This window comes from Mobula birostris, chromosome 1 (genome assembly GCF_030028105.1).
Source record: "Mobula birostris isolate sMobBir1 chromosome 1, sMobBir1.hap1, whole genome shotgun sequence".
Classification (NCBI taxonomy): domain Eukaryota; kingdom Metazoa; phylum Chordata; class Chondrichthyes; order Myliobatiformes; family Myliobatidae; genus Mobula; species Mobula birostris.
Window position 1 is genome coordinate 180,197,552 of NC_092370.1, and position 13,608 is coordinate 180,211,159.

General features: G+C 36.3%; 1 protein-coding gene across 2 annotated transcripts in view; it reads right to left on the minus strand.

Annotated features, from left to right (window-relative positions):
- Nucleotides 1–789: 789 nt before the first annotated feature.
- Nucleotides 790–13,608, minus strand: part of cdin1 (CDAN1 interacting nuclease 1) — a 169,913-nt gene continuing 157,094 nt past the window's right edge. For both annotated transcript variants that reach the window (XM_072266971.1, XM_072266974.1), the window contains one exon: nucleotides 790–3,656. In XM_072266971.1, coding sequence (XP_072123072.1) covers nucleotides 3,506–3,656 — 151 coding nt within the window. In that variant the 3' untranslated portion in view covers nucleotides 790–3,505. The remainder of the gene's footprint in view (nucleotides 3,657–13,608) is intronic.

Consider the following 13,608-nt stretch of genomic DNA (forward strand, 5'->3'; position numbering starts at 1 on the left):
GAAACAGTTAATGTTTCAGGACCAGGGTACTTTATCACAATAGCTAATCATTTCCAAGGTAGTGCCCTTGACCTGAAGCATTAACTGCTTCTCCTTCCACAAATACTGCCTGACTCGCTGAAGGTTGAGTGAAGATGTGATAGAAGTGTACAAGGTCATTACTGCTTTAGCAAAAGGAAATACAGAAAAGCTGTCCCCACTAGCAGATGGCTCAATAGCCACCAAAAACAGATCTAAAGTTATGAACAAAAGGTACAAGAGGTGAATTAAAGAAAACTTTTTTTTAATCTCAGTGATTATGATGTGAAGTTCACTGTTTGGCAAGCATGATAGAAAGATGACTTTTAATAGGGAACTAAATAAGCAGTTCGGGAAACAGTCTGCAGCGTCAGAGGGAAAGAACCGTAAATGGAATTGTAAGGAACCAGCATTTACTGGATAAAGGGCATCTTTCTGTGCTAAAACCTCATTTGACAAGCAGTGTAGGCCTAGAATCACGTGGTGATAGGGTATTTCTAGGCTGGAAGAAATGATGGATAGAGGTCAATCAGCCATGGTATTCACTGCTGAAATACTATTCTAGTGACCTCCTGCTGTGAGGTCACGATTGGGTTTGGCTATAACAGTGGTCCAATTGAGGCTCAAAGAGGAATAATACATACATGGGTCTAGTACTGGAGGACACTGGCTTCCATGCAACCATATTCAAGACCTTCAAAAGAAAAGGGAATGGGAGTAATCAGAGTCAAGTTAAAGAAGTAAACAAACTGAGATGATTCATTACAGCTTTAAGTAAGGTTTAATGATCAATTGCTGAAACAGATGACCCAAGCTGCTGTTTATACTGAAGCCACATTTAAACAATAAGAGGAAAGGCAGACACCAAACAAACTGAACATTTTTCTTAGAATCTGTTTCGTAACAATCCACTATTATTTATAGTTATTATTTAAAAGATTACAGAATTAGGAGCAACCTCATTTGACAGTTCGATTGGACATATACCCCAACAGTTTTAAGGTGAATACAGTTACAATGTAATTGGAAAGGTTAAATCTTTATGAATCCTGGGCTTGAAATATATCAGTATCCAAGACATGATAGACAGTTTCTTGTTACTGCGTTCATTTTAAATGCTTTCAAAGCAAATGCACAAACTTATCAAAGTTGCAAACTTCCAAATAAATTATTTTGAAGCTTTCCTCCTTCATAATTAGTCATGGAATAGAAGAGAATGTTAGCAGAAGCACTTCAATGCACCTGAACTAAGTTTCAGAAGGAACAACCAAATGAAGATCTTATCTATTGAATAAACTGACACACATTTCTGATTCCTTACACATTTCTTTTGACTGGATAAGTCGACACACCATGTAAAACTGAACTGTTCATTTGGTTTTATACCACTGACAGTCAGAACACATCCTCTAAACTCTTACACGGCTGTAAACTACATGAATGCAGCTTTCTGAGGCAAGGGCATTCAGGAGAAGTTCTTTTAAAATTGTACAACACTTGTCATTGCAAAGGAGTCACGGTGCACTTCTTTAAGGTTTGGTTATTGTATATTTGTACATTATTAAGCTCTCAACTTCTCAGTAAACATCCCTTGCACATAAAACTGTAATCATTTCTCAAAGAAGTCTGGGTTAGCCCCAGTCTCAGTAAGTACCACACATTTAAGTGCATTAACTGCAGTACACAAGACATACGCTTAGCTCTATTTATAGAACAGACCAGTAAAGAGTCACGGCAGACAGCAACTCACAAGTATATGATACTTGGATCTTACAGAACACATCTATAAAAAGCAGTCATAGTGTTTAATAGAACAGTTAGAATCAATAACAGGCAGGTCAGTCAAGAGGTTCGTCTAAGCACAGAAACTTCAGAATAAATTAGGATCAAAAAGCACTAAGGATTTCATGTTTATATCAAAAAGTCGGTGGCATTGTTACCATGGCAAATATTTGATGCTATAGAGCAAGTAAAATATATCTAATGTTTTTCCACTGTGTGAGTTTTATGGTTAAAAAGATGACAGGAAAGTGAGGGCAAAGGGATGGAAATACTAAAACTTTGCAACTTCAGTTGTTGCTGCATTGGATGTGAACTGGAAACTTATTTGTACACCTTTTATGTTGGTTACAGAATATTCAGTGCCAACTTTGGGTGGAGAGAGAGGGATAAGAAACGTGAAAAATAACAGAATAATGCTCTCACGATAAGTGGTCATTTTAAAAGTTGGAATTAATTTGCTCCATGTCCATTAGCAGTGAACAGGGCAGTTATTAGGAAGATGACATAAATTGACAATCCACATTATTTTCCAAATCTAGATTCATGCTTTTCCAAAACATACATACATATCAAAACAATCACTCAGAGTGAAACTTTTGCTGAGTTTATGGAACTAATTGATGCAACAAAAAGGTTGCACAAAACCTTCACTGTCATGCCATAGTTGGAAATGGCATGGTTTCACCTAAAGTGGAAACTTAAATTACATTCCTACCTTTGAACAAGTAACTTCATTTATAGCATCTGCTGCTTGGAGTTTTTAGTTTTCAGTTTTTATCTTACCCACTCAGAGTCCAGATCTCATCATCTACCACTTTGAAACTGAAACAAACAGGTATCCTAAGGGAGATGATAATTAACCAATATGAATGAAGATAAAGAATATAAGGACCTTTTAAGATTATTTAAGAAAATTTTCTCACTCTTGTACATTTTGTTGGGATTGAGATTGACTTGCTTTTATGTTTTTTTTTTTTGTTGAGTATGAGATGGCCATCACAGACTCTTCTACAGATAGGGTAAATAGTACCTGTTGAGGCAGACATGTGCATTGCTTTGAGGTGTACTCTTTCTGCCACTTACGCAGGGTTTCTGTGAGCTACTGGCACATAGACTTGAGGTTCTCAATACCATTCCAAGTTCTCCTTCTCCACTTTTAGCAGTCATGGACTAGAAATCATCAAGAGTCAGTGGAGATGTTACAGTTCTTCACGGAGGCCCTGAGCACATAATTGGATCTATTTTTGCTGTTTGCCTGGTAATCTTTTCCAAGACAGAGCTCAAACTAGCAAATACCAGAAATGATATTCTTCTGCAGAAGTAACGCATTAAAATACAGCAAAATGTCATTTATTATTAATTGCTCAAAGTTTAAGATAAATGATTTTTTTTTCTTCTGCCAAGTCCAAAATTTTGAATTAGATTTCCAGTACCAGAATTCTTCCCTTCTCCAGGACTAGAGTTTGGATGTTAGAAAGATTAAACTATCTACAAGTCTTGACACAGACAGGGATGCTGATAATGAGAGGTACGTGTTTGTAGTTCTCGGCTGCTCACAGAGTGTGTTGGTGAAGTAAAGCAGAAACACTGAATGTGTTTTTCTAAAGAGGTATTATGGTGACCTAGGGCAGCAGAAGTTCAACTAAAGTTCAGGAGAAATGTTGCCAGCAGTTAGCACTGCAGGAAGGCAAAATTGCTTCCGGATTCACCTCTTTCCACTGTCAATGCTGGCTGTTGTGTGGTGGTAGGTTATAATGTCTTCAGGGAAGCAATCTTTTAATAGTATTCCACGTTCACGATGACAATCCAAACCCTCAACAAATCCACACCAGTAGATCACTAATCCGGGTCCAAATCTGAAAATCAGATGTAAAAGGTTATTTTTAAATTACATTCAGAAAACTTGGCTGTCTTAATTAAACTCATGTAGCTGTATTATTTACAATTTTCACATAAGTATCTGCATATTGAAGGTGATAGCTTTATCAAAGTGAAAATATGCAAATGAAAGTTGCTGTCCCTTGACAAAACATGTGCTGTATTGATGATATCCAGGAGGTATTGATAAGGTGCTGCATCAAATTTTACTTTAGAAAATAAAAGCTCATGGTTGAGCTGAAAACTTATTGGCATGAATAAAAGATTGGCTGGCTACCAGGAAACAGAAAACCACTGCAGGAAAATTGACTAGACTAACAACTAAAATATTACTCTGTAAAGAGGACAAATTTCAGATTGTATAATGTATATATACTCTGATATTAAATGTACTTTGAAACTTAGAAAATTTAACAGACTGGGCTTCTATTCACTAGGGTTTAAAAGAACGAACTATGACTTGATTGAAGTATATCCTGAGTGACCTTGAGAGGATAGATGTGGAGAGGATGTTTCCTTTTGAGGGAAAATCCAGAACTTGCCAGAGTCAGTATTCTAGAATTTTCTGCCCTCATGGTGTTGTGAATCTTTGAACTCCTCTCCTCAAAGGGCAGCAGAAGTCAAGTCCTTGGAAATTTTAAAGGCAGAGTTAGATTTTTGACAAATTAGCGGGTGAAAGATTACTGATTAACAGAACTGCAGATTTGAGATTACAACTGGAGTAATTGATACCAGATTAAGAGCAGGAGTAGACTGTTTTGCAATTCAATAAGATCATGGCAGCTCTGACTGTAACCTGCACAACAAAGAGGCTGCATTCATTGAGTTAAAGTAATAGGACATGCCTATTTTATCTCTTGCACTGAAAAATATACTTTGGGGATTTATCTGGGACATGAGTCAGAATGCTGGCCAGCATGACTGCACCAGTTGGTATTTCAGGCTAATCAGTATCTTTGGCAGCTGCTGAATCTGATGAATTAGATCAAAAGTTTCATATCTTCCATGAACAAGAAGAGTTAAAGAGTGCACTTACTTTTTCTGCTATTTCTGCCAAGATCAACAAACAAAGCTAAATTTCACCCATGTTTCACTCGGTTCAAGATAACAGTGGCCCAAATAATGTCAAGTGGCACTATTTTGAAGCCATATTGTCATTGGATAGAGCCTAGGTCATTCTCTAGACTTAGAATGTTTGTTTTGTTATGTTATAGCATGTTCATCACACTATATTTATTGCAAACATTATTTCTCCTCTCTCTAATGCAACTCATACTCCACAAAACTGAACGGTCTCTGTGTGCTCCATGCCTGAAACTGTGGGAAACTGTGCCAAAAGGCAACAATTACATCCATAGGATTTATGTGGAGACTGTAACCTAGTCTGACAAAGTTGCAGCTTCCATGTGAAGGGAAAAGTAAGAAAATAACAGAAGATAATGGGCTACATATTTATGATGCACTCCAACAGGAAACTGCACTGAGAATTGTTGATGATTGCTGAGGGTATGCTTTACCTTTCCTACGATGACTTATAATTCATCCACTTTGGCATGTTACTCCACAAAACAAATATTTTGGAAACAAAATAGTAAAAATGTTAAAATATCTGAATGTTTAAAATTTAGGGGTTGATGAAAATATAAATGTCAATATTTAACAATTTTTATTTGCTGCTGTACATAATTGTCAAATTTATTACTGTAAATTAAAACAATTGAATATTTTAAATACAGAGTAATGGTTAAAAAAATTGCTCTAAATCTAGGAACTGGGGTGCAGCCTTTAAATGGATATGTTGAGCCCACCTGGCTTTCTCAGGAAGTAGCCCTGTCGAATAGTTGACCCATCAGGAATTCGGGACCTTCAGCAAGAGTTCATGAAGATGTAATCACTATCAATCAGAACCTGTCATTGCTTGGTCTGTACATTAGTATCAGAGTTGTTCTTACAATGAGATTCTAAACAAGAAGCTAGATTCTGTGCCTGATGCTCAACTAGAAACTGCTAAGTTAGTAAACCATCCTTAATAATAGGAAAAAGGTTAATAGACAGAAATGCACTATTGTTATTCACACTTCCAATTGTCTTCAATGTTTACTTAAAATTATGCATGCTAAGGTTCTAGCACTGATCCACTGCATTTATAACATAACAAATCTGAAAGGAAATTATGTTTTCACACAAATTATATCCTTCGTTTCTCAAATTGTAAAATTAAGGACACAAAGCAAATTATAAGGATTTAAATAGTTCCACTAAGTTCTGCTTACGTAAAATAAGGATGATGGGAAATAATTACTGACATAGTCAACTAATAATATACAGTATTATTTTGCAAATAGGGGTCAATTACCAATGAATGATAATCAATAATAGTATCTTTGAAAGTTTTCAAGCAGGCATATCATATATAATACTTTGTGTAAAACATTGACTAGCCACTATTTACTCGAAATAGACCAAACATGAAGGGAAGAAAAACAAGAATTTGCATTAAATGATCACAGGATGCATCCAACAGTAATTAACTTGTTACCCATCTCAGAGTATGTCTGCTTTGAGCAAATCAACCACATGTCTTTAAAAGATGGCCAGCTCAGACACAATATAACATATAAGAAGAGCATTTCTGCCTCTGTATCTAAGAAATCAAAATTATCAATAACTTAAATTGCAGAGTACTAGAATATTGGCAAATAAATCAGAGCAACATGTTAAAATAGCATAATCTAATACAAGTGAAAAATCTGAGCAATAGCAATACTATAATTTGCTATATGCATCTTACCCTTAAAAGTTTATATTCAGTAGCACATTCTAAAGAAGTTTGGTCTCTAAAGGATACTCTTAAAACTTACGTACATTCTTTGGAATTTGCTTGATTTATGTCCCAAATGATTTTGTCAGTTAAATGTAAGATTGTTCAACTTTAAGCCAGAGCTCAAAAATTAAATATGAACTGAGAGATTACTACTGTGTATTGAACTAACATGCAATTTTACCAAATCCAACTCTTTAGCTTGTCTCACCCATGATTTTGCTCAAGCAGAAAAATTAATTAACCTTTAAGTGAAATTAATTTGCATTTCAGTGACACAGAAGCTCCAGATAAGTCCTTTATAGATTAAGTTTAACCTTACCATTTTAGCAAATACATGGAGCCACACAATATCTCCGTGGTAAAGTTCAAAGTAAATTAATCATCAAAGTACATATACTGTACATATGTTACCATATACCATCTTGAGATTCATTTTCTTTCAGTCAGTTACAGGAAAAATAAAGAAATGCAACGAAGTCTTTGAAAAACACATACATACTATGAAGTAACTAAAATGAGAACCAGTCTTCAGGAAATAAAACCTGTACAAAATTTAACTTCCAACTCCTAAATGTGGCAAGTAAAACCAGTTATGGAGGTGAGACATTCTGATACAGTCCCATTGAAACTACATAGGAAAGGCAATAGATGAATGTTCCTGCTATTAGCACATTGTTAAAGACATATCCCTGGTACTTTTCATGGATACATCTTTAGGGCATCGTTCAGGACAGATCTGTTTTGTCATTTAACCTTCTGGTTGGGATATTCATTGAGCCATTCTTCAACACTGTAACAAAAGAGGTATATTTTGGGTGTCTGCGGTTTGTTCTCAAAGACATTTGGAACAGACCCAAATGTTGAGCATATTAATGTTAACTTTTTGTATAAATAGTAATAAATCGTTATTTAATAAAAGCATAATTATACTTTGTGACCTGTGAATCACATTGAAAATCTTGCTTTATACAATTCCATAACTTAGTATAGTGGTCCAATTATACTATCAATATTTCACCTGAATAAGCTCCCTCTGTTTCTTCCCAGGCTGACTTAAGTATTTTTCTTAGCTTGCTTTTTTTTCCAGCAATACTGTTGCTTACCCAAATGGTAGGAGTATGGAGGGCTGTGGTCCCATTGCAGGTTGATGGGAGGAGATATTTAAATGGTTTGGCAAGACTAGATGGGCCAAAGGGCCTGCTTCTGTGCTGTACTTTTCTATGACTCTTATGCAAGATGCTGAATGATAATGAACATACAAGTCACTTTGTTGTAATAATTATATTGCTATATAGAGTGCAATATTATCCTCTGTCCATCTTATATTTTAATTTTGGTGCACCAATCGCAATTTAGTTTGTTTTTTTGTGGTCTCTTAAATTGTGTAAACATTGACATTCAATAGAATGAATTTTGAGCAGTAGATAGTGGGGAATATTAGTTTTTGAACAATTAATATTTAGCTGGCTATGTTTGCGGCAAAGGTGCCAAGTTGTTTACCTGGTATACCTTGTAGGGCATGAAAATGCCTGACGCTGGCCTCTCAGGCCTGAGTCAATATCATCACTCTATCACTACAAATCTATAATTCAGCAATCTTTATTCAGCATTTGATGAACAGGACTATTTCCTATGCACCTTGGTGGAATCTCAATCAGCTTGAAGTTAGTAAAACTTTAAAACTGTCATTTTGGTTTAACTTCAGAATTGTGGAAGACATGTCTTTGAACTCTGCAATTTAGTTGAAGTACTTCTTTCAATATTCCTTCCCCTAAATTGCAACTGTCTGAACATCTAGGCATCTAAATGAACAACACATTCATATTCATCTACACTAGAAAGAAGCGAGAACAAAAAAAAACATTCAGCTTGTTGTTTCTAAGCCAGTAGTTCATCAAAGCATTGCAAACATAATCAGACCAGCCTGCTCCCCTGAACATTCACTTCCCTTACCCTTACTCCAAACCATCCCATTCTTACCCCCACCATCTTCACCTTCCCATTTCTTTACTTCTCACTCTCAAAGCAAATTTCTCAGATAAAGAAATTTCACCTCTGCCCTCATATCACTCCTTTATGGACTCTAAATTGATGACCCACACTGCTTCCACAACCAGAGGAAACAGTCTTTCTCAATGCAGCTCATGAAAAACCTCTAATATTTTTACAAAAATAGCCACCTTATTGGTTATTTAAAAATAAAAGTAACCACATTATTGGCACCTCACTGCCATAGATAAACCTAATACTAGAGAAAGCTGAGGAAAACAAGAGGAGAATAAGAAAAGATATGGACAAGGGAAGATCCTTTATGTATATAAAGAGCAAGATGATAACTAAGGAACCAGTAAAGTTGGGTAGAGACCAAAAAAAAACAAACCTATGACTGGAAGTTGATATTCTTAAAGAATATTTTGTGATTCTTACAAATGAAGGATGCACAAAAGGGTTGAGGATCTTTGAAAATTTGATAACCTCCCTCAGAAGAAATATATCCCATATTTGTCAAAGAAACATGGGAGAAAATTGTAAAAATCAGTTGAACTACAGTTCTTAATCTTGTCTGGCTACAGAAGGGGTGCCAAGAGGATTGGAAGACTGCTAACATTCTACATTTGGATAAAAAGGGAGGATGGGATAAATTACATAACAAGCTAGTTAATTTAACATCAGTCATAGGAAAATTATTGGAATCCATTCCAAAGGACATTGTAACCCTTCATTTATAAAGGCACAGATAAATAAGGGACGGTTGGCATAGATTTGTCAAGGGATGGTTATGAACAACCAACTGATTTCTCTGAGGGAACAAGGGAATCATTGAGGGCAGTGTACTGGATGGATTTTTATATAGCAGACTGATCAAAAAAAAAAAAGCCCAAGAGAAACAATAAAAATTGAACCCAGTGTTCTTTAAATAGCATTTACTCTGAAAGTACTAGGACAACTCAATGGATCAGGCAGCATCTGTGTGGAGGAAAACAATATTTCAGGTCAATGATCCTTTTAGAACTGGATAAGTTAAAAAGCTTATTTTTTATGTAGCAGAGAAAAGAAGGGATGGGGAGAACAAGGGAAATATGTGTGATAGAGAGGAACCTATGATTGTCCAGGAGCACATTATTTTTGGTTCCAACCAATTATTTCATGAAGGAGGGGAATTAAAGGAAGACAAAACAAGAGTTGTCTGGAGACACAAGAGATTCTGCAGGAGCTGGAAATCTTTAGCAACACACACAAAATGTTTGAAGAATTCAGCAAATCAGGCGGCTTCTATGGAGGGAAACAAGCAGTTGACGTTTTGGGCCAAAACTTTCATCAAGGCTACCCGGAACTGAGAGATGCACAACAGAAAAGTCATTGGAAATCCAAAGTAAGGAAAAGGCTGGAAATAATCAGCTGTTTCAATTGAATATAGTGTCCAAAGGGCTTCAAAGTGGCCAAATGGATGAAGAAGTACTGTGCTTTCTACACTATTCCTGGAACAGTGTAGAAGGCTGAAAACAGAGCGCAGAGTGGTTTGGGATGAAAAGTTAAAGTTCAGTGTCAAGCTTGCATACTGAATGGAGGCTTTCTGCAAAATAGTCACCTGATCTCTGTAGGTTTCCTCCACACAGAAAATACCACATCATCAACATAAAACTTTCAATTTGTTATCAAGTCTCAGAGTGTACTGTGGCCAGATTACTGGTCTCTGGATTACTGTTTGGAAATTTAACCACTGTGCCACCAAAGTACCTGCAAGACTACAGACATTATGTTGTAAAGTAGAATTTGCTTGGGTAGCTCCTTTTTGACTGTCAGGCACAGTAGCAATCTTTGTGATATAAATGTTCTCTGAGTTGCATGACTATGAAATTGATCTCACATGGAGCAACTTCTTTATCTGATCTCATCTGCTCCAAATAAATGGTGGTGCTGAGAAGCAATATAGGTCTGAGGTACGTGCACCTCTTTGCAAGACACACAGAGCATTCTTTATTCCAGTCTATCAAAATCTCTCACCTCACCCTTTTCCCAATAGACCGATGACCACAATGGCATGTCGTTCCATTCTCATGCCTAACTACATAACTTCATCAACTTTGCTCCCATTTTCCACCCTTCTTTCACCTTCATATGATTCACTTGTAATACATTTTCCTTCTTCAGTTCTGAGGACAAGTGAATAATCAATGTCCACCATAGCTACCACAGTTATATTTCTTAGCATTTCATTTCCTTTAAGGACACAGTTCCATGGTCTGCTTTTGTCATGTCTGCTCTAACAATGCCACCTTCCGTACATGTGCTTCTAAGTTGACTTCCTTGTTCCTCAACTGAGGATCACCCTCCAGTATTGTTGAGAGCACCTTGACTGCACCCATTCCATTTGTTAATCTTACGTTTTCCCCTTATGAATGAGGTACCTCATCTTCTTTCCCACTGGCCTCCCTATTTAATGGATTATCCTTCACCATCAGGAGACCAGGAACGCCTAACAGGAAAGACAAGACCAAAGTCAACTTAAGAGCAAACTTGAGAATAGAATGTGCACTTTGGGCAGAGTGAGAGCAGCTGTGTCGAGTTTGGGAACAAATTTGTCTGCAGCAGTTGGAATGTATCCAGATAAGTACTTTTAACCACTTACTGAACAGGGTTCACTGCCAGAACACGATTCAAATTTGCAGACTAGCATTAAATATCCAATAAAAGGAAAACAGGCTGCAAATTTTGTGCACTATTTTGCTTCAATATACACGTGTCATGGGCATGCAATAATACATCTCCCTTTGTTGATTTTATTATGCTATCCACTAAAACGGAGCTGTATATAAGAAACACCCTCCCTAAAAAATTGAGCACACCTTTGCTGAAACTAATAATAAAATATATTATTTCATAAAGGATGTAACAAGGTCTCAAAATTTTACATCTGTGGCACACTCCATGAATTTTTCAGTAGCATTATTTATGTCCTTTTTTAAATGGAGAACGTCTGGTCAATTTACATTCTGAAGTGCAATCAAGATGGAATTTTGTTTGGTCTGTTCATAATTTGTGCAGTCTTCACATGGATCCAGTATGTTTTTAAATATGGAAGGGCTGTACATGGCTTGTTCAAGTCTGGAAATTGACATACAGAAGTACCAACAAGCCACATTCTACAACAGCAAGTTACAAGAACAAGTAGAAAAATAAAATACATAATAACCATCTAAATTGCTTTAAAAGGGAAATGCCTTAAACAAAACTAAAGTTATATTTTATTTTCCAGTGAGTAAACAAAAGAACTAAGGATCAATTTAACACAATGGTACTATGATTTAGCTGTGTTACAATCATGAAAAGAAATACTAACAAATCTCTTCTGTAAATGTGGCACACTTTCAAAAAAAAATCACTGATTTTACTTATTTTATCTACAACTTTCTTTAAATCATGCAGTTTGCTTCTGCAGAAGGGCTAGATTGGAATGCTTACTTCATCTTTAGTCACTGTAATTAGTTGAAAGTATGCATGGATGGACCAGCTGATTTTTCCATCCAGGGCGAATCACTTGGCTTCTTATAATGTGCCCAAGAGCAGGAACTCATTGTACAAAGCAGTTAAAAAAAATTGCTTCTATCACACTGGCACAACACATTTGGTAAAACATGAAACAACATTATAAATTTCTCTCACGAGTTGGATTTTTTTTCTCTCAAAATCTAAATCTCAGTACTGTTAAAAACATTTCCACCATCAGTACCAAAATTATATCTGAAACTATAAAAGGACGAGATATTTATAATCTTAACACCAATGCATGGTGAAAATATACCCAGCTGCAATGCCAAATATTCATACTACTCAAAAATTTGGGAAAATCTACCAAATAATGCTTAAGAACGCAGTTCTGTGTTGAAATCTGTACTGGCAAAGCATTCAGTATATTCCTTCTCCTTAACATAAACTTGTACCAAAATTATACATCAGATATAAACACCTGCTCTGGGCTTTAAAATTCTTTGTAGCTTTTTTTAATGACTGAGATTTCAGTGGCCTTACCATTATTAGTAAGATTTCAAAGTAAAACAATTGAGTGGTTACACACAGAATCACTAATTGCAATAATGCCAACACACAAAAAATGGTACTGAAATATCACTCAGTCAAACATGCCCTTTACACAAAAAAAAACCAAATCAATTAAAATATACTTAAAGAAACTCAAAGGTGTGCCTTATGAACAGAACAGCTTTTTATTTTCAAGGCTGAGTATTATTCCTATCATGGAAAAAAATAGCCAGAGTTTCCCTCTGTACACAGCAACTGCAGATCTGAATCCTTTAAAATTTTAGGGTAATGTTTGGATAACAGAAGGCCTTTTCCTTGCTATTTTCTCCCCAAAGAGTTTGGACAAAGCTTGTATTGTGCAGTATCCAAGACTTGGAGTGCTGTATCAGTGATAGGCCAGTTAGAGATGGCTGAAAACAACTCGTTAGAGCCAGCCTCTTTATTGGCAAAAAATTGCTAGGCAAACTGTTCCTTATCCTGGGTGACGGAGTACACTGGGCTTGCAAATGTAGGAAACCGTTTTGGGTTTCCACACTTAAAGCTGTGGTCAAGGAACGGATGATTAATAGGTGTTTATTTTTAGGACTTGAACTGGAAGACCATTTCAAGGCCACTGCAAGATGATATCTACATAATCGGAGAGTGCCTTGCACGTCTACAACCTTTTTCTCTGACATCTGGGACCTGGCCGCTGTCCTCACAGACAGTTAAGTGCCAGATAAATTCACAAACAGGATATACAGACCTGCTTATATAAAGAAGCAAGAAAGGAAAACTTCAGGAAGTTATGTCCTTTACAATATTCCAAATGCATTGAACCCTCCTCCATCAGTTTCAAAGCATCTGCATGGAAAAGTGCCACCACAGACTCTGGAGCAAACTGCAGCCTTCACTGCCCCCTAGCATCCAAGTAGTCAGAATTAAAGGAGCATCACTATAGAGAACACAAAGTATCTCACAAAGATCTTAGAGTGAAGAGCTGTCCTTGGGGGGACCACTACACATAGACTGTGTTATTTGGATATACTGATAATATAGCAATTTCAGACAGTGGTTTTATTAGGATA